We start from the raw sequence: 22,802 nt of genomic DNA on the forward strand, positions 1-22,802 counted from the left end.
GCCGCCCATGACAGACTCCTAGCCGCAGCAGAGAAAGCAGCGGAGCGTGAGCAAGCGGCGGCCGAGAAAGCAGCGGAGCGTGAGCATACTGAACGCCGTGAAGCTGCGGAGCGCCGGCACCGACTGGAGATGGCTCAGCACGGGCTCCCGCTGGACGCTCCAGCCCCACCAGGGACCAAGGCTTCCATGGTCCGGGCGGAGGACTTCCCCCTGCTTGAAAAGGATGGAGACCTGGATTCCTTTCTGCTGGCCTTTGAAAGAACCTGCCTCCAACACCATCTGGCCCTGGAGCAGTGGGCAAGGTACCTGACCCCCCGTTTGAGGGGTAAGTCCCTGGAAGTTTTGGGGGACTTACCTGCCAGGGAGGAGCAGGACTACAACAGCATCAAGCGGGCCCTGATCCAGCACTACAACGTCACCCCGGAGTCGTACCGCGGGAAGTTCCAGAGCCTGAAGCGGGGCTCGAAGGACACCTAGACCGACCACATGCGGGCACTGCTGAGAGCTGCGGAGCACTGGACCTCGGGTCTAGAGCTCACCACCCGCCAGGAGGTCCAGGAACTGTTTGTCACGGAGCAGTTCTTGTGGAACTGCCCAGAGGACCTCCAGCAGTTCCTCCGTGACCGGAAACCAAAGGGGGCTTCTGCTACAGCCGCCCTGGCAGACGAGTATACCAACAACAGGGCCTCTGAGCCGAAGAAGCCTGCCAGCAGCACCTGGAGAGGGGGTAAGCCCAGTCCTGCCCCTGTCCCTCCAGCCCCCAGAGTGCAAGGGGTGTACCCCCCTGCTGCCCTCTCCAGGCCAGGAGCAGAACCCAGACGTTGTCTTCATTGCAACCAGCCGGGACACTTTAAGGCTGCATGTCCCCAGTGCCATAAGGCCCCATCCCTGTCCCAGAAACCGTCCACTGTTTTGTGTGTGGGAGGGGGTGGTGGGAGGTCCCTGGACATTTACCAACCCGTCACCATCGGCCGCTCAGCGGTCATGGGACTGCGGGACACAGCCGCTGAACGAACCCTGGTTCGTCCTGAGGTGGTGTCCCCTCAAGACTTGGTGCCTGGGAAAACCCTTTCCATCTCCGGAGATGGGAGTATCGCCAAATATTCCTGCCAATGTGTTGCTTAGGACCGATTTGGGGCGGCTAGTGACTCAGTGGGTGACCACTGAACCCCCAAGTCTGGCTCCCCAAGATGTCATGACTCTACTGTGAATGTTGTGTTGAATGTGCCTCCAACAGTGGAGGAGGGAGTGAAACCTGATGGTAAGCCATGCACTGACACTACATACACAGGGCTCACAGTGAGGACAGGTGAAGCCTGCAGGGGAGAGCTCAGAGGTGGAGGGAGGGGTTGCTATGGGCAGTGTAGGGCCCCTAAGTGAATCCAGCCTGCTGAGTCGAGGGCCTCTGCAGAAAGAGGAACAGGCCATGGGGGGAGGGCAAGAGTTCCCCACATCCGGGATGTCAGGAGGCCAGGGAAGTCTGCCTGACCCGGTGACTTGGTCGGGGGCCGAGGGGAAGCAGGCGCTACCTGTGGTCTCAGCGGTCGTGGCCGCTGTTACCAGGAGTAGGAGCGCCGGAGCCCAAGGAGCCTGGCGGAGGTCCGACGGTTCCCCTTTCTCCGACCAAGTGGCTGCCGAGTCAGACAGCGGCCAGGAGACAGATCCCGGGGAGCTGACAGAGGAGGTGGCAGTTTCGTCAATTCTGGCCACATCGAGTCAGGGATTTCAGGCAGCGTTGGAAGCTGACGCTAGCCTGAAAGCTCTCAAGGAGTAGGTGGCACAGCCTCCCCTGGCGTTTGACCGCGAGCGAGTGGTCTGGGACCAGGGACGGCTGTACCGGGTAACGGTCCAGCAGGGTTCACTGGAGGCGTGGCCCAGGGACCGACAGTTAGTGGTACCCTATCCGTTCAGGGCAGAATTGTTGCGGATCGCACACGAGATTCCCATGGCTGGACACCTAGGGATCGCTAAAACCAGGGCAGGCTAGCTCAGCATTTCTACTGGCCAGGAATGAGGAAAGAGGTGATTGCCTACTGCCATTCGTGTGACACCTGTCAGAGGGTGGGGAAGGCGGGGCGGCGCCCCAAAGGCCCACTGGTAACTCTGCCCATCATCGAAGAGCCTTTCTCGAGGGTGGCTGTGGATCTCATTGGACCTCTGTCCACTCCCTGCCGCTCCGGGAAATGCTTCATACTAACGGTAGTGGACTATGCCACCCTGTACCCGGAGGCGGTAGCTTTGTTGTCCATTCGGGCTGACAAAGTGGCCACTGCCTTACTGGAGATTTTCTCCAGAGTGGGGTTTCCCCAGGAAATGCTCACCGACGGAGGGACCCAGTTCATGTCGCAGCTGATGGAGTCTCTCTGTAAGCAGGTACAGGTGCAACATCTGGTAGCCAGCCCGTACCACCCACAGACCAATGGCCTGTGTGAGCGGTTCAATGGCACCTTAAAGCAAATGCTGAAGATGTTAGTCAACTCCCACGGGAGAGACTGGGAGCGGTATCTCCCACACCTGCTGTTTGCCTACCGAGAGGTCCCACAGGCCTCAGGGTTCTCCCCCTTTGAGCTTCTGTACGGGCGACGTGTACGGGGGCCCCTTGCTCTGGTGAAGGAAGCATGGGAAGGGGATTTGGCTACCCCTGGAGTGTCGGTCATTGAGTATGTTGTGCGCTTCCGGGACAGAATGACGGCCTTGACACGGCTGGTGCATGACAATATGGCCCAAGCCCAGGCTGACCAGAAGCGGTGGTACGACCAGAATGCTTGTGAGTGGACCTACGAGGTGGGTCAAAAGGTATGGGTACTGGTCCCCGTACCTCAAAACAAGCTTCAGGCGGCCTGGGAGGGTCCATACCTCGTGCACCAGCGGCTCAACGCTGTCACCTATCTGGTCACCCTGGACCACGCCCGTGGAAGGAGGAAGGCCTTCCACGTGAACATGATGAAGGCCCATCATGAGCGGGAGGCTTGTGCCCACCCAGTGTGCAACCTTCCCGAGGAAGGAGAGGTAGAAACCCTCCTGGATCTGCTCACCCAAGCCAAGGCGGGTTGATCCATCGAGGATGTGGGGGTTGGCCACCAGCTCTCGGAGGAACAACGTTCCCAGCTGAGGGTCACCCTAGACCCCTTTAGGGAGCTGTTCAGCAGCCTGCCCGGAAGGACTGAGACAGACGTCCATGACGTGGACACCGGCAATCACCCCCCCGATCCGGCGTTCAGCATATCGGGTCTCTCTTGAGGTGCAGCAGCACATGCACCAAGAGATAGACGAGATGCTGAAGCTGGGGGTGCTCCAAGTGTCCAATAGTGCGTGGGCTTCGCCTGTAGTCCTCGTCCCTAAAAAGGACCGAACTATGTGGTTCTGCGTGGACTACCGGGGGCTCAACGCTGAGACGGTCACCGATGCGTACTCAATGTCGCGCATCGATGACCTGCTCGATCGGCTGGCCGGGGCCAAGTACCTGACCATCATGGATTTGAGCAGGGGGAATTGGCAGATTCCCCTGACCCCTGGGGCACGGGAACGCTCTGCCTTTATCACCCCATTCGGACTGTACGAGTCCACGGTGATGCCATTCGGCATGAAGAATGCCCCTGCCACTTTTCAGAGGATGGTCAACACGCTACTCGAGGGACTGGAAGGGTATGTGACCGCGTACCTAGACGACATCGCCATCTTCAGTCCCACCTGGGAAGATCACCTAGAGCACCTGGCGCAAGTGCTCGGGCGGATCCAGCGAGCAGGCTTGACCATTAAGCCCGAAAAGTGCCAGCTGGGTATGAGTGAGGTCCACTACCTGGGGCACCGGGTAGGTGGGGGAGCTCTGAAGCCAGAGCCCGGGAAGGTGGATGCCATCGCATCCTGGCCCACCCCCAGGACCAAGAAGCAGGTGATGTCCTTCTTGGGGACAGCCGGGTATTATAGGAGGTTTGTTCCACACTATAGTGCCCTGGCCAAGCCCCTGACGGACCTCACCAAGAAGAGGCTGCCCGTCGCATTCGACTGGACAGTCGCCTGCGAGACAGCTTTCCAGGCGCTCAAGACCGCCCTTTCTAGTTCTCCTGTACTACAGGCAGCTGACTTCACGCAGCCGTTCCTAGTGCAGACCGACGCCAGTGACTTCGGCCTCGGTGATGTGCTCAGCCAGGTCGACACTACGGGCCATAAACACCCCGTTCTGTACCTGAGCCGGAAGCTCCTGCCGAGGGAAGTGGCCTATTCCACGATGGAGAAGGAATGTCTGGCAATTGTGTGGGCCCTGCAGCGTCTGCAGCCATACTTGTACGGACGCCAATTCGCCGTGGAAACAGACCACAACCCCCTCAGCTGGTTACACACGGTCTCTGGGACGAATGGGAGGTTGCTACGCTGGAGCCTCTCTCTCCAACAGTATCACTTCACCATTCGCCACAAAAGAGGCAGGGACCATGGTAACGCTGATGGGCTGTCCCAGCAAGGAGAGGGTGCGGAAGGGCGCATGGGGGATCACAGGAATGTGATACCCCCTAGCGCCCTCTAAAGCAGGGAGGTGTGATGAAGGAGCAGCCGCCATCTTAGATATGGGGCCACATGTCTGAGCTTGGCATCCATTTTGGTCTAAGTTCAGGAATTACAGGCAGCTAACGGCTTCTATACCCCCAGGTGCTGTGTACTTAGTAAATACAAGCAGGATTTAGTGTTCCAATGCTAATTAGCCAGGGCCATTGGTGTGATAATGAGGATAGGCCCAAAACAGAGCTTCAAAGCTCAGGTACGGAGCCGAGCCAGCAGGGGGCCAGAAAAAAGCCTAGGGCTTCAATTAGAATGTACCTGCTAGCAGACGCAGGAATATACGTCCTTTGTGTGTCCCAGACGCTTTGGCTCCATCCTAGGAGCATGGATTATTAGCCCACCCTCTGACACAGGGGGAGGAACCTAGCGTGTTTAAGGAGTAGCTGCCCCTGGCAGACATTCAGTCTTTCACACAGAAGATCCAGACGATGACGATCTAAGAAGGACCTGGGGACAGACCTGCCGAGCGGAGCAGCGGCCCATGCTTTGGGGGTCTGTCTGGCAACTACGATTCTTGTACCTGTGGACTGCAGAGCTCCCCAGCACCCACATGACCCTACAATCTGGTAAATTGACCTCCAGCTTAATATCTTAAGTCTTGTACCCTTATTGTTATATCGTTTCTCTGACTGCAAATTTACTGTATATTTCTGTAATTATCTAGTGTGCCCTTAAGGCAATTAAACTATAAACTTAATCTTGGGCTGATGCTTTTACTCTGATCACGAATCTTAGAACCCCCCAGCGGGTAACAGGACCGCCTCCCCGGCGACCATTTGCTCTAGGTGCAGTTCCCTTACTGACCTGAGAGACAAAGGGGGCACCGGAGAGCTGTGCCTGTGTAGTTACGTAACGGTGGTGACGTGGGAGGAACGGGTCTGTGTGTGTTTCTCCACACCGTTCCATTCAGCGCTCTGGTTCTGACCCCAGGCTGACGGGATGATGTGGGATATTAGAGGTAGTAGTCCGGTGGCTCTGGCTGACGGGATGATGTGGGATATTAGGCGTAGTAGTCCAGTGGCTCTGACGGGATGATGTGGGATATTAGGGGTAATAGTCCGGTGGCTCTGACGGGATGATGTGGGATATTAGTGGTAGTTGTCCGGTGGCTCTGGCTAACGGGATATTAGTGGTAGTAGTCCGGTGGCTCTGGCTGACGGAATGATGTGTGATATTAGGGGTATTAGTTCAGTGGCTCTGACGGGATGATGTGGGATATTATAGTGAGTGTCGCTATGCGGAGTGGTCGGGGCTATAACTCAACTTTATATATAGATATAATCATTATAATTTGTTATAACTAACTGTAGTTAGTTACTATGCCCGGGCAACGCCAGGCTCTTCAGCTAGTGATATATAAAAGTATGGAGAGCTCAGATCAGTTATGCCATGTAATTGAAATGTTGCTCACAACAAATGTTGCACCACATGGAACTGTTACTAAGAGTTGAACCAGCTGCATATCTTTCATTATGTTCCATGAACAAAAAACAAAGACATCACAAAGTAACACATACTGTAGTTCAACAGTAGAAATGGGCAGACACCTGGATGTTCGGGTCCGATAAGTTTAGCAGGACAGTTACAAAAAGTTTGGGTTCGGGTATCAGAACAGTACCCAGACCCAAACCCAGACCCCATTCACTTGCATGGGGGGGCCAAGCATCCAGTGTTTGCCACGCTGTCATGTGCATGACAGTGCGGCAACCACCACTTCTGATCGACGGTAAAATCATCACCGCTGGACAGACAGCCGCGGTTCCCACGCTGTCAGATGACAGCAGGAGCCTGCAGTGCAGCTGTGATCGGAGATATAAAGTTTACATCTGGTCACTGCTGTTGGTTGATGGGACTGCTCTTATCAAATGACGCCTGCTGTCACTAGTAACAGCGAGAGCAGGAGTGGCGGATGGGAGTATTCATCAGCCGGCGCTGTGCTGTAAATAAATAATTTAAAAAAAACACCGGCGTGGGTTCATATATAGCCAACATCTAGCTGAGTACAAAGATAGCTCTGAACAAATAATATTAATAATACTAGCTGAAGAGCCCGGCGCTGCCCGGGCATAGTAACTAACTGTGGTTAGTTATAGCAAATTATAATAATCCTCCATCCCATAGTCCCGTGCCCATATACCCATCATACATATCCTCCATCCCATAGTCGAGTGCCCATATACCCATCACACATCCTCCATCCCATAGTCCCATGCCCATATACCCATCACACATCCTCCATCCCATAGTCCCATGCCCATGTACCCATCAGACATATTCGCCATCCCATAGTCGAGTGCCCATATACCGATCACACATCCATCATCTCATAGTCCCATGCCCATATACCCATCATACATATTCTCCATCCCATAGTCCTGTGCCCATATACCCATCATACATATCCGCCATCCCATAGCCCCGTGCCCATATACCCGTCATACATTTCCTCCATCCCATAGTCCAGTGCCCATATACCCATCACACATCCTCCATCCCATAGTCCCGTGCCCATATACCCGTCATACATATCCTCCATCCCATAGTCCAGTGCCCATATACCCATCACACATCCTCCATCCCACAGTCAACCATTATGACATCATAATGAGCGGCGGGGCTTGCAACCTATGATGACATCAGCATCGCCATGGCAAACCTTATGACATAATGAGGGGCGGGGCTTGATACACACACTTTTTCCCCATTATGTAGATAGGGGCAAAATTGTTTGGTGAATTGGAAAGCGCGGGGTTAAAATTTCGCCTCACAACATAGCCTAGGACGCTCTCGGGGTCCAGATGTGTGACTGTGCCAAATTTTGTGGCTGTAGCTGCGACGGTGCGGATGCCAATCCCGGACATACACACATACATACATACACTTGAGCTTTATATATTAGATTAAGGATGAACAAATAATTTCTAAACAAATCGAATTTGTTTTTAATTTCCCAAGATTTGTGGATTCTAGGAAATGTGAATTTTGTAAATTTTGAGATGCTGCAGAGTTAGGGACAGGTGAGGGACAAGTATGTTTGTTTGTTTTTTATGTATAGCTTTTTTAACTGCTTCCTGGCCAATTTGTTTATTATGTTTTGGAGTCGGGACACCTCAACAGCATAATTAATGACTTTTTTATTTACCACAATCAGGGCTCATTGCAATTAGATTGAATAAATTTGATACAAATTGAATTTCCCACCTAATTTTGAATGAATTTGAATTTTGACAGAATATTTCATCTCTAATTGCCTTGAAATCCTCGATGTTAAGGGGCCTGATCAGGCCTCCTTTGGCTATATGCCTATGAAATCTCATAGTGGAAAAGAAAGCAGTAAATTAAATAAAGTTTAGTTAAAGAAAAGAAAATAAAAAATAGATTTTGTTTTCCTAAAATGGGGTTTCAGTGCATACAAATTAAAAAAGTGAAGGTTCTCTGAATGCAACAACATGTAAAACAAAGCAAAAAAAACCTTCAGTCGTTTATTTTTGTGTGGCTGGTGTTTAAGCTGTTATGCCATTTTGTTGTCTTGTTTCTTTGTGTTTGGATCATGTGGTTGTGAGGTTTTAAAATGTATTTGATCTTAAAAGGGAATCTGTCAGTAGGATCAACCCTCTTAAGCCATCTATATGGGCATGTAGGTCATAGGAAGCTGAATAAAATGATACCTTCATATATGCGATCCGATGTCTTGCTGCAGAGAAATCCACATTTTTCTTAATATATAAATGAGCTGTTAAGATCTATGGGCCGAACATAGATCTTCCTGAGAATCTGCCTCCGGAGCTTATTTTAAGTGAAAGCGGCTTTACCTGTGTGAGACAAGTAGATAAGGAGAGCTGATTGACAGTACTTACATGAATCTATAGGTCTCACTAAATTCAAATCAAATTCTTAGAAAAAGTAATTGCTTGCAAATTTCAAAACTTCCTGATTTCCTTTTCTTTTGCATGTTTTTCACACTTAAATGTTTCAGATCAGCAAACAAATATAAATATTAGACAAAGATATCACAAGTAAACACAAAATGCAGTTTTTTATTGAAGGTCTTTATTATTAACCCCTTAGTGACAGAGCCATTTTGCAGTTTAATAACAGGCCAATTTTTACAATTCTGACCACTGTCACTTTATGAGCTTATAACTCTGGAATGTGGCATATTTTAATTCATGTTAGTGGTAAAGTTTCTTCTATATGACCTGTGTTTAGTTGTGAAAAAAAAACAGAAATATGGCAAAAATTTTGAAAATTTTGCAATTTCCAAACTTTAAATTTTTATGCCCTTAAATCAGAGTGATATTTCAGACAAATTTCTTAATAAATAACATTTCCCACATGTCTACTTTACATCAGCACAATTTTGGAAACAAAAATTTTTTTTAGGAAGTTATAAGGGTTAAAAGTTGACCAGCGATCTCTCATTTTTACAGCAAAATTTAAAAAACCATTTTGTTTAAGGAACCACATCATATTTAAAGTCATTTTGAGGGGTGTACATGACAGAAAATACCCAAAAGTGACACGATTCTAAAAACTAGACCCCTCAAGGTGCTCAAAACCACATTCAAGAAGTTTATTAACCCTTTGTGCTTCACAGAAACTGAAGCAATGTGGAAGGAAACAATTAACATTTAACTTTTTTTTTTGCAAAAAAATTTTACTTCAGAACCATTTTTTTTTATTTTCACAAGTGTTAAAAGAGAAAATGAAACACAAAATTTGTTGTGCAATTTCTCCTGAATACGTCCATACCCCATATGTGGGAGTAAACCACTGTTTGGGCGCACGGCAGAGCTCAGAATGGAAAGGGCACGGTAGAATTGCCTGGAATTGAGATTTGATGTCATGTCGCGTTTGGAGAGCCCCTGATGTGCCTAAACAGTGACAAAACCCCACACGTGACACTATTTTGGAAACTAGACCCCTTAAGAAACTTATCTAGATGTATGGTGAGCACTTTGAACCCCCAAGTGCTTTACAGAAGTTTAAACGCAGAGCAGTGAAAATAAAAAATCTTTTTTTTCCTCAAAAATGATTTTTTTAGCCCGCTATTTTTTATTTTCACAAAGCTAACAGGAGAAATTGGACCACAAAAGTTGTTGTGCAAATTGTCCGGAGTATGCTGATACCCCATATGTGGGAGGGAACCACTGTTTGGGCACATGGGAGAGCTTGGAAGGGAAAAAGCGCCATTTTGGAATGCAGGCTTTGATGGAATGTTCTGCAAGCGCCATGTTCCGTTTGCAGAGCCCCTGATGTGCCTAAACAGTAGAAACCTCCCACAAGTGACCCCATTTTGGAAACTAGACCCCCCAAGGAGCTTATCTAGATGTGTGGTGAGCACTTTGAACCCCCAAGTGCTTCACAGAAGCCGTGAAAATAAAAAAAATCTTTTTATTTCTACAAAAGTGATTTTCTTAGCCCCAATTTTTTTATTTTCCCAATGGTAACAGGAGAAATTAGACCCCCAAAGTTGGTAAATAGTGGAAACCCCTCAATTCTAGCTCCAACCCTATCCCCAACACACCCCTAATCCCTAATCCCAACCCTAACCCTAATTCCAGCCCTAATTCTAACCCTAACCTTAATGGAAAAATGAAAATAAATATATTTTCTTTATTTCATTATATTTCCCTAACTAAAGGGGGGGTTATTTACTATTTTTATTTTGATCACTGTGATAGGGTTTATCACAGTGATCAAAATGTACATTGAATGAATGGAATCTGCTGGCCGGCAGATTTGGCGGGTGCACTGTGCATGCACCCGCCATTTTCTTCCCGGACCAAGATGGTGGCACCCACCAGAAGAGGCAGGAGGGCCTGATGACCACGAGGACTACCGGGGGGATCGGGGACTGTTATGATGAGTCACCGAAGGAGGAAAAAACAAAATACCAGCTAAGTCCAGAAAAACCAGAGAGGTTGGCAGCTATCGGATTGCAGACCCCGGGACCTATCCACAACAACTAGCAGTAGCCGTGGGGGGTTCCTGCGGTGCCCTAAACCCCTCGATCACAGCCGGAGAACTACATAGCCTAAAGACAGAAAGGGGAAAAACTAAACTGCCCCAGAGCAGACCCCAAAGCAATAGGCAGCCCCCAACATATAATGACGGTGAAGCAAGATGAAAACACTAACACAGATAGAAAGATAGGTTGAGCAAATGATGGGGCCCAAGCTAACTACATAGGACAGGATAGGAAAGCTGCTGTCTGCCATCCGCAAAAACCCTATCAAAAGGAGCCAACCGACTGATAGGAAAAACAGGCCCTGAAGTCGCTAGGCTTCAAAAGACTATATCAGTACTCAGGTATATTCTGAAGACAGAGCAAAAGATCAACAGATCAGAGAAAAAAATGGAATTCAGCTCACCCCCGGCCGGGGATGGCAGAACTCCCAAAAAACAAGGCAAAACAAAAACAAAACTGAAGAGTACAAAGCAGAGCAGAAAAACTTAGCTTTGAGATGCAGGAATCAGACTGGTCTCAAAGAATCCAGCAAGAAAATCACCAGCCAGGAAGAAGGGCATCGGCAGCCTTATATCCAGTCCTCAATTCCAGCTACCCAGTCATCATCTAGCTGCCCAGGTGTTTGGTAATCAGCCTCACTACCTTCCTTCACCAGAGGAGGGAGTTAATCAGACATCAATGGTGAAGGGAAAAATGAACTCACAACAGGGGACCCTATTTCTCTCTCCTCTGATGTGCGATCACATCAGAGGAGAAAGTTAAAGGAAAATCGCGGCTTTTTTTTTTTTTAAGGTCGCCATTATATGGTTAATAACGGTGATTGCATAAGCGATCCGAATCATGTTCTCTGGGGTCTCAGCTACACCTGGCAGAAAATCTGACTCTGGGGGCGCTGTACACTTTCTCCACAGCGCCGTTAATTAACGGCGCTGTGGTTAAAGTACCCTTAACTACCGCCGTTAAAAGGCGTATCAGCGGTCATTAAGGTGTTAAGAGAAAAAGAAATCCAAACCTACAGAGCCCTGTGTGAAACAGTGATTGCCCCCTAAACGTAATAACTGTCTGCACCACCCTTAGCAGCTATATATACAATAATTTGGGGTATAAGTCAGAAGATGAACCTTATTTCTCCACCACAATTTCATAATGTTTGTTTGTTTTGTTCATACAGCTCCCTGAAAAGCTCCTTTATTCCCAAGGATGTAACTGGATACAACAATTCAGCTTTGGCCCAGAGAAATATGCTGGCCCAAAAGTCTATGCAAAATTATGCAGCTGTCTAGAATGCTTTAAAAATGAGGTAAAAAGGAGAAGGGAAACTATTATATTAAATAGACTGATTATTTTTCATATATATGAGAAACTCTGTGAATGATGGTGTCCAATATTTCTCCCATGTTGAGTGTGCAACAGATCTATTAACAGGGCACACCAAATAATGAGTCTAGCGACTGGAAAAAAGGCTGGGTCTAGTGTTGATTTCCCAAACTTGGTAAAAGTGCAATTTTTTTCTTTTTCTTAAAAGGTTACAGTATGAATAAACTCCTTAGCCAAAAGCCTTCTGAAATATGTTGTCAAAACACTTTTCTTCCTGACTGTATTCACACCAGGCTACTGTCATAACGTCATTGATACATCTCCCCATACTGTTTCTAATTTGTCATCTTCGTGTACATGATTAAACTCCCTTTTTTATTTTGGTGAGAACAAATTTTATGAAGGGATACGTCATAAATATCTGAACACCTGTGCCCCAATTTATCAAAGTATTTCATCTAGAAAACTGGGGTAAAACACTTTGAAAAGTCACACATTTTTCTTGCAAAGTTGCTAAAAAATTTATTTAGCAACTAATGGTGTTTTCCACACCAGTTTCGGGCAGCGAGCTGGGGAGGAGACGGGGTTTCTTGTGAGGCGCATGGCGTTGCCGAATCCACCAAATAGTCTGCGCTCCTTAAAGGGGTTTTTCCACAAACAAAAGTTCATTTTCAATAGATCTTGAAATAATAATAATTTCCACAATTGGATGTGATTACATAAAGTGTTCCTGTGGTGAGATAATCATAAATGTGCCCATGCTGTGTACTGTGTAATGTCTGTGTCTGACCGTACAGGAACATGGGCTGGTCATGCCACAATTCCTGGGCAGGGGGGAAGCAGAAGAGAGTATACAGACAGGACAGCAGGAGATCACAGCTGATTCTTTCTGTGAGGTAAAACATTTCACTGCCTAAACAATATTTTATTTCAAAGAAAGAATAATCTGTGATACCACGCTGTAATGTCTGTCTACTATTTGGCTTCCTCCCCTGCCCAGGAGCAGTGGTATGATCAGACCATGTCCCTGAACGGTTAGACACAGCCGTTACACAGTACACAGCAGGGACATTTAAGATTATCTCAGCACAGGAACATTTTATTTAATCACATCCAATTGTGGAAATTATTATTGGTCCAAGATCTATTGATTAAAATAAACTTTTATATGTAGGAAACCTCGTTAATGAATTTAGCACATCTTATTCCTGCATGATCCTCGTTAAATAAACATACCAAAATTAGTCCATATATATAATATATGATCTGGCACTTCCCAGGAAATGTCACAACACACAATTTTCAGACTTATATAGTGTTATTAGCTGAAAAAATGAAGAGATCCAGCAAAAAATTAAAATATCACATTTTATTAATATGCATTAAAAGAAGGATAAAAATAACTTAAAAGCCCAGTAGGAGGCACTCAAACGCCAAATAACAATAGAGTCACAAAGCAATGCAGCTGTCCATAAAAGAAGTAGATCATCAGGTAAGGTACTTAGATATAAGCCATTTGTAATAATAGGAGTACACCACTTCCAAATATAGCCAATTTATCAAAAGATTATATAAAAAGTGAAAGAGATCTTACAACTATAGCAACAGTAGCATGACCACAATGTCTAAGTACATATGATTGTCAGACCCCTGAACCTCACTGCAATGTGGCCAAAAAGTAAGTAAATAAATCAAAAGTGAGTATCCTCATTAAGACTGGTGTTCAAAATTCAAGTCTTAATAAATCAGGGACCCTGAGTCTAAAGCCCCCGTCATACACAGCGATCTATCTCGCTAGTGAGTCACAAGTTTTGTGACGCAACAGCGATCTCACCAGCGAGATCGCTGTGTGTGACACTTATCAGCGATCGTCCCCCCTGCCGGGTATCGCTGATCGTCTTCGAATGGTTTTGATCACTAGTCTCCCGCTGGCCAGCATGCATCACTGGTTACCAGCACGTTGGTGCAGGGAGCTGGTAACCAAGGTACACATCGTGTTTCTAAGTGCTGCGCGGTACTTAGAAACCCGATGTGTACCTTGGTTACCAGCTCCCTGCACCAGCGCGCTGGTAACCAAGGTACACATCGGGTTTCTAAGTACCGCGCAGCACTTAGAAACCCGATGTGTACCTTGGTTACCAGCGCGCTGGTGCAGGGAGCTGGTAACCAAGGTACACATCGGGTTTCTAAGCGCCATGCGGCGCTTAGAAACCCGATGTGTACCTTGGTTACCAGCTCCCTGAAACAGCGCGCTGGTATCTTAACGTACACTGCGGTTAACTAAGCGACGTGCGTCGCTTGTTACCCGCATCTCGCTGTCCTGATCGCTGTTGAAGCTGCCTGTTTGGCAGCTCACCAGCGATCATGCAGCGACACACCAGCGATCTTGACAAGTTCATATCATTGTCAGGATCACTGGTGAATCGCTATGAGTGACGGGGCCCTAAAAGGTAGGACTCTTAAAATCATGAGAATGGAGTCTCATGTTCTTTGTTGCTGTATAACTGTATACGACATAAAGATAAAATATGAAGCAAACCTAACCTATGTAATCTTTTTACAGTGTATGGGTGCTATGTAATAAGTTGCCATGTTTTTCTTTGCTCTAGTGGTTAGATTTTTGTGCCTCTAAAGATCGGATGAAAAGGAAGAAAATGTGCAGGTCATTTTTTTCTGATGAAGCCAAAGAGATTAAAGTGTATGAGGCTTTAAAATTCATAATATTGTACTTAGTGATTGAGGCTCATGAAAATCTGAAGACTGAAGCGAAAATTCCCAGTTTCTACCACTTCCTCTTTTCACGAGACACAACTGCTGATCCTCTGAGCTACATGATGAACCACTTGAACATGGTTGGTGATACCATGGGACTAGAACAGGTATAGTTTTTTCATTTAAGACATATTTAGATAAGATTTTGATTTTTTAAGGCAGAGGATAAGGAGATTAATAATAATAATTCAGTTTTATTGATTTGCAGGTTCATCACTCCATAGAATACAATAGATGCTAAAATCAAATTAAAAAAAAGAGGCAGATCCTCTCATTTCACTATGTCCAAGAACTGCAAAACTGACTTTTGTTAGAGCTTCTTACCAGAGGCGTAACTATCACAGTCACAGAGGGTGCAACCGCGACAGAGCCCATGGAGTTTGGGAGTCTGCCGATGCCAATGCCGTTTTCTTAATGAATGTGGTAGAAGCAGAGATGATAATTTAATGAATTCATTTAATATTTTTGATAACTCTTATAGCACATACCAATACCCAAATCTACAGCAGTTCTCAAAGGTCTTGTGTTAAAATCTGCATTTATGATTCTGATCTGGCTTTTTGTCCTTTCACATTACAAGACTCATTAAAGGGTCGATAGTGCATTCTTTATTAAGAATAAACCAGTTTGGCTCACTTCTGAATTGAAACATGAGCGGAGCTGATGACAAAGATGTCTGTAGACATGACTTTCCCACCCTGGCTCACCCTAAAGGTACTGTCACACTTAGCGATGCACCAGCGATCCCGACCAGCGATATGACGCGGTCAGGATCGCTGGTACATCGCTAAGTGGTTGCTAGTGAGCTGCCACACAGGCAGATCTCACCAGCGACATTGCAGGGGTCGGGGGTCGCTACTTACCTGTCAGACGAGGCGATCCTGACGTCCTCCCGCCCGCGTCCACGCGTCGCTCGTTGTCACAGCAGGAAGCGCAGCAGGAAGCAGACGACGAGAAGCGGTCCAGGACGTTCTCGCGCGATCAGCGATAACCAGCGGGGGAGCGGTCGGAGGTAAGTATCAGACATAGTGATATCGCTAGCAATATCGCTATAACGTCACAAAAACCAGTGACGTTATAGCGATATTGCTAGCGATATCACTTAGTGTGACAGGCCCTTTAGATATGGAACTGAGCAGAGCTGGATTGTTCCTTTAAATGGAAACCATATTCTTTTTCAGGCGTCGGGACTTTTTCCTTGCTAACCCCCATTCGGTGTTTGTTTTAGTTGTGGACCAGCGAACACTAAGGCTATGTGCACACGTAACGGAACTCTCGCGGAAATTACCGCGAGAATTCCGGAATTCCATTCCACGGGAAAATCGCATTTTAAATTCCCGCGATTTTCACGCGGAAAAACTAGCATTTTGCAAGCGTAATTAGCTTGCAAAATGCTAGCGTTCTCCAAGCGATCTGTAGCATCGCTTGGAGAACTGATTGACAGGTTGGTCACACTCGTCAAACACAGTGTTTGACGAGTGTGACCAACTTTTTACTACTGAGGCCGCCTATGCGGCATCAGTAGTAAGAGATAGAATGTAAAAATAAAAAAATACTGTTATTCTTACCTTCCGACGTCCCGCGCATCCGTTCCCAGTAATCCTTTGCGAAAATGCCCGCGATGACGTCCATTCTCGCGGGATCACGACGTCTCGCGAATGACCGTGAGACTTCGCGATCCCGCGAGATCGGACGCCATCGCGGGCATTTTCGCAAAGGATTACTGGGAATGAGAGCATGGAGAGAGGCGGGAAGGCTGCGGGGGACGTCGGAAGGTGAGAATAACAATATTTTTTATTTTATAATTCTATTTTTTACAGGGATATGGTACCCAAAGCCCGGAGGACAGTCTCCTCTCCTCCGGACCGTGGGTACCATCCGCAATTGTTCTGCTTACTTTCCGCATGTTGTGCACAGCCACATGCGGGAAGTAAGCGGAACAATACATTCCTATGGGTGCGGGATCGCCGCGATTCCGCAAAATAATGAGCATGCTGCGTTTTTTACCGCAAAGCGATTCCGCCGCGGTAAAAACCGCAGCATTAGCACAGCATTGCGGAATCCCATAGGAATGCATGGGATGCTTATTTTTCGCTTTTTCGCGGCAAAATCGCGCAGTTAAAACCGCCGCGGAAACGCGAAAAAAACGCCACGTGTGAACTCAGCCTAATAGTGACTAATAATATATTAGATTGTAATTGTTTAGAAGTTGCCCTGGAGGGCTTTGATTTCTAACAAGTCTAGAAGAAAGTGACACTGGTGATACTTTCTCCATTTGTGCAGTCTGCCTGGTGGGATACTTGAGAAGCCGAAACAACAGATTTATAGTGTCTTTATAAGTAGCTTTGATAAAAGAATGGTTTACTTTTACAAATCTGTCTTGTGAAGAGTCCTCTAAATATGCTGTTTATTATCACAATAATTAAAACTAAAAGATCCACATTAGATAAAATTTGGCCATTCCCACCACTTTTATCTAGCATCTAAGGTGTATGGAGACCTCCCAATTGTCCCTAAACAGATTTTGCAAGGTTGCAAGAGAAAGAGGTGGTTGGAATTCAATTGCCCAATCTTTTTGTTTGGCAGGGAGATAAGCCAGATGAGCGTGACTGCAGCTCTTCTATAGAGAACATGGGAATGGAATGGTTGGATGAACGATCCTGTGCGAGCTTGTCAAGAGTGTTGGTAGTCGCTACATAATGTACAGAACTGGACCAGGTCAAATGCTCCATGGCCTGCTTTAATCAGCTGATCAGTGGGAATGCCTCCAGTCAGGACCCTAACCAAGCTAATATTATTGTTTTTTCTTGTTTGTTTTTTTTTACTAAGGATAGCTCATCCATATAGAAAGTTATTTAACCCCTTAATGAACACCAATATAACTTTTTACAGCAGTCATTAAGTGGCCTTGTTCTTCAGCGCTGCCTTTTAACAGCAAGGAGAAATAAACATATACAGTAACTACCCTTGACTGGCAAAAGTGCAGCCGGTGTTAGTTTTGTACTATCGCTCCCTCTCTGCTGCATCAGGCACAATCAGTATTTACATGGATTATGGCCATTTAATCCCCCAGTTGCTGCTGTCAATGATGACTGTGGCATCTAGATCATTAACAGGGGGACTGGGTTCCTTCTATATCCCCCTTGGCAGTCCAGCAATGCAATGGCGGTGTTCCTATGGTTGTCATGGCTACCCGAAGCCAAGTAATGACCTCAGGGTCTGCCAGCTACTGTAGCATGCCCTGGGCAGAGTGTAACACTAACAGGTCTACTGCCCTGCACAACACAAGTATTGCAGGGCATTATGCCAGCGATTAAAGTATGAAATGTTCAGTTCCAAGAGTTGGACTAAGTAAAAAAAGGTAAAAGAAAAAAATGTGTAAAAATGTGAAGAAAAACATGGAATTGGATGATCAGATTGTGGAAACATGATTCGTCATTTACAATGCAGCTTCTATGTAAAAACAAAAATAAACATGAAATTAAATAAAGACGTACAGATAGTTAATATTGCTGCATCTAAACAGTAAATCAGTGAGATTATTTATTCTGTATGGAGACACCATAAAAATAAGCCAAAAATGTAGCTTTTCCATGAGACTGACACACATAAAAACAGACAAAATACAATCAAAATGTTGTATGTTAGGAAAAAATGGTATCTGTTAAAATGTAAATTTGCCTTGCAAAAAAGAAAAAGCCCTCACACAACTGTCAGCATAAAAATAAAAACATTATAGCTCTCAGAATATGATGCTGCAGAAACAAATAATTTTCTGCCAATTTTGTACTTCATGACCAAGCCAATTTTTACAATGCTGACTCCTGTCACTTTATGAGGTTATAGCTATGGAACGCTTCAACAGATCCCACTGATTCTGAGATTTGTTTTGTTGTGACATATTATACTTCGTGATAGTGGTAATATTTCTTTGATATATAATTTTCAAACTGTTAGTTTTTGTGCCCTTAAAGTCATATCGCACAAAATAGTTAATAAATAACATTTCCCACATGTCTACTTTACATCAGCACAATTTTGGAAACATCATTTTTTTTGTCAGGACGTTATAAGGGTTAAAATTTGACCAGCGATTCCTCATTTTTCCAACAAAATTTACAAAACCATTTTTTTAGGGACCACATCACATTTGAAGTGAGTTTGGGGGGGTCAATGTAACAGAAAATACCCAAAAGTGGCACCATTATAAAAACTGCACCCCTCAAGGTGCTCAAAACCACATTCAAGAAGATTATTAACCCTTCAGGTGCTTCACGAGAACGAAAGCAATGTGGAAGGAAAAAATGAACATTTTTACTTTTTTCACAAAAAATTTATTTTGGAACCAAACTGAATGGGTTCCTAAAAAAAAGTATTATAAATTTTCCTTGAAATGTAATGAAAAATTACTGCTAGACTTTTAAGCCTTCTAACATCCTAACAAAGATAAGGCTATGGGCCCACGTAGCGTTTTAAAACGCACAATGAAAACCGGACTCCTTCCCAGAAATCGCGCGTTTTTTTCCGTGCAATTTCACAGCGATTTTACCGCGATTCTGCCGCGATTTTCTCAAGCACTTTCCAAGCGATTTGAAGCATCGCTTGGAAAGTGATTGACAGGTTGTCACACTCGTCAAACATAGTGTTTGACAAGTGTGACCAGCTTTTTACTATTGAGGCCGCCTATGCGGCATCAATAGTAAAAGATAAAATGTTAAAAATGATAAAAAAATAAAAAAATCGGGGTATATTTACCTTCCGACGTCCCGCGAGGCCATCCCGGGCCTCAGCGTCCCCAGCGATGCCTTGCGAGACCTGTGATGACGTTGGTCTCGCGTTACTATAGCGATCTCGCGAGACCACGTCATCACAGGACCTTGCCGCAAGGCATTACTGGGAACGCTGAGGCCCGAGAATGCAGCGCGGGACGTCAGAAGGTAAATATACCCCGATTTTTTATTTTTTATTCCTTTTTTTACAGGGGTATGGTACCCAGGGCCTGGAGGACAGTCTCCTCTCCTCCACACCGTGGGTACCAACCGCACATGAGACGCTTAACTTCCCGCATGGTGGGCATAGCCACATGCGGGAAGTAAGCGATTCTCATGCATTCCTATGGGTGCGGAATCGCGGCAATTCTTTGCGATTCCACACAAAAGAATGATCATGCTGCGATTTTTTCCGCGATGCAATTCCACCACGGAAAAAAGCGCAACATTAGCACAGCATGTGCGGAATGCCATAGAAATGCATGGGGTGCATCATGTACAAGATTTTTAAACGTTTTCGCAGCATTTTCGCGCCGAAAATCGCGGCAAAAACGATTAAAAATCGCATCGTGGGCACACAGCCTAAAGGATGTTTAAAAAATTATGGGAACATAAAATACACATATTGTATATTTTATTTTCCACAATTTTTTCTTGTTATGTTTTATAACTACTGTATATACTCGTGTATAAGCCGACCCCTTAATTTTGCCACAAAAAACTGGGAAAACTTATTGACTCGCATATAAGCCTAGGGTGGAAAATGCAACAGCTACTGGTAAATTTCAAAAGTAAAAATAGATACCAATAAAAGTAAAATTAATTGAGACATCTGTAGGTTAAATGTTTTTGAATAGCTATATTGAATCAGGAGCCCCATATAATGCTCCATACAGTTTATGATGGGCCCATAAGATGCTCCATACAAAATACACCCCATATAATGCTACATAAAGGTTAATAATGGCCCCATAAGATGCTCCATAGAATAATATGCCCCATATGCTGCTCCATAAAGGTTATGGCCCCATAAGATGTTCCATAGATTATGCCCCATATGCTGCCCCATAAGATGCTCCATAGAATATCCCCCCATATGCTGCCCCCATAAGATGCTCCACTGAATATGCCCCCATATGCTGCCCCATAAGATGCTCCATTGAATATGCCCCCATAAGATGCCCCATAGATTATGCCCCCATATATTGCTGCTGCCGCTACTGCAGGTATTAAAAAAAAAAAAGGACATACTCACCTCTTGTCCCTGGGGGCCAGGTGTCGGTGTGCTGAGCAGGCGGAGACACCGGCGCGCTATGGGGGACAGGTGTCGCCGCTCGCTCAGGACCTGGAACCTGAGTTATTCACCTGTCCCGGTTCCAACGCTGCTCGCCGCTATCTGCCTGCCGGGTCCCTCTGTCAGTGACATCGGCAGCAGAGGGCGCGCACTGACTACATCATCGCACCCTCTGCTGCCTGAACGTCACTGACAAGAGGACCCCGCGGGCAGACAGCGGCGAGCAGCGTTGGAACCGGGACAGGTGAATATAGCATATACTTACCTCCCCCAGGCGCGTCTCTGTAGCCTCATTCTCCCCGGACTCCCTTCCTTCAGTGGTCACGTGGTACCGCTCATGAAACTCATAAATATGCACATATTCATGAATTTAATGAGCGGTACCATGTGACCGCTGTAGGAAGGAAAGGAGACCATGGGACAAGCAGGGGGGCTGCAGAGACGTGGCGGGGGGGTCAGTATGATCTGACACCCCCGCTCCCCCTCCCCCACCTACCCCCGGGCTATATGACTCATGTATAAGCCGAGAGGGGGACTTTCAGCCCAAAAAATGGGCTGAAATTCTCGGCTTATACGCGAGTATATACGGTGTCTGATTTCAAGGTATAACAATTTAAAGTTTGAAAATTGCATATTTTTGGAAATTTTCAACAAATGTCAGATATTTTCATAGATAAATGTAAAACCTATTGACTTAAATTTACCATTAACATAAAGTACAATGTGTCACGAAAAAACATTTTCAGAATTATTGGGATCCGAAAAAGCCATAAAAATTACATGAAATAAGAATTAAAAATTTGTGTTTTGTCCAGAAGGACAAAATGGTCTCTGTCACTAAGTTATTAAACTTGCTTGACCTATAGAACGTATTCTACTTTCAACTGTAGTGACAATGTAATATGTAACGATTTCCTCTCTTTTTTTTTCTAGGCTGAACTTTGTTTGTTGGGCTATGCTCTTGAAGTAAGGATAAAAGTGTTGCGGTTAACTAAATTTTACACAGAAGACTTTGAAATTATTTATCCTGCGGATCACAAACGAGACTGGCTTGAGATTACTTTAATGACAGACGACGATCGACACTATAACATTCCAGTCATTCCCAAATAAATCATCCACCACATGTTTTCTGAAAGAGACAATATTGCCTGTTAGAAATATAAATGACTTTACTGCAATGGTGGAAGTCATTGCTATTATCCCAAATGCTTGAAATATGGTTGGATAGAATGAAAAAACTGGATGTCTAGTGTTACAATTGTAAACCAAGATACTAGAAAGACTCTTTTGCTTATATGAAAGTGTACGTAATGCAAAATGTGCATATGTATGTGTGTATATATGTGTGTATGTGTGTATATATATATATATACAGTGCCTACAAGTAGTATTCAACCCCCTGCAGATTTAGAAGGTTTGATAAGATGCAAATAAGTTAGAGCCTTCAAACTTCACACAAGAGCAGGATTTATTAACAGATGCATAAATCTTACAAACCAAAAAGTTATGTTGCACAGTTAAATTTTAATAAATTTTAAACATAAAAGTGTGGGTCAATTATTATTCAACCCCTAGGTTTAATATTTTGTGGAATAACCCTTGTTTGCAATTACAGCTAATAATCTTCTTTTATAAGACCTGATCAGGCCGGCACAGGTCTCTGGAGTTATCTTGGCCCACTCCTCCATGCAGATCTTCTCCAAGTTATCTAGGTTCTTTGGGTGTCTCATGTGGACTTTAATCTTGAGCTCCTTCCACAAGTTTTCAATTGGGTTAAGGTCAGGAGACTGACTAGGCCACTGCAACACCTTGATTTTTTCCCTCTTGAACCAAGCCTTGGTTTTCTTGGCTGTGTGCTTTGGGTCGTTGTCTTGTTGGAAGATGAAATGACGACCCATCTTAAGATCCTTGATGGAGGAGCGGAGGTTCTTGGCCAAAATCTCCAGGTAGGCCGTGCTATCCATCTTCCCATGGATGCGGACCAGATGGCCAGGCCCCTTGGCTGAGAAACAGCCCCACAGCATGATGCTGCCACCACCATGCTTGACTGTAAGGATGGTATTCTTGGGGTCGTATGCAGTGCCATCCAGTCTCCAAACGTCACGTGTGTGGTTGGCACCAA

The 22,802-nt window shown here is 45.6% G+C and overlaps 1 protein-coding gene across 1 annotated transcript in view; it reads left to right on the top strand.

The window, feature by feature from the left end:
* Positions 1-21,803, top strand: part of OTULINL (OTU deubiquitinase with linear linkage specificity like) — a 107,454-nt gene extending 85,651 nt beyond the window's left edge. The window contains exons 6-8 of the mRNA XM_073569429.1: positions 11,697-11,825; positions 14,452-14,721; positions 21,611-21,803. Coding sequence (XP_073425530.1) covers positions 11,697-11,825; positions 14,452-14,721; positions 21,611-21,790 — 579 coding nt within the window. The 3' untranslated portion in view covers positions 21,791-21,803. The remainder of the gene's footprint in view (positions 1-11,696; positions 11,826-14,451; positions 14,722-21,610) is intronic.
* Positions 21,804-22,802: the final 999 nt, after the last annotated feature.

The sequence above is a fragment of the Dendrobates tinctorius genome, unplaced genomic scaffold (genome assembly GCF_039654945.1).
Source record: "Dendrobates tinctorius isolate UK_male_01 unplaced genomic scaffold, ASM3965494v1 ptg000025l, whole genome shotgun sequence".
Classification (NCBI taxonomy): Eukaryota; Metazoa; Chordata; class Amphibia; order Anura; family Dendrobatidae; genus Dendrobates; species Dendrobates tinctorius.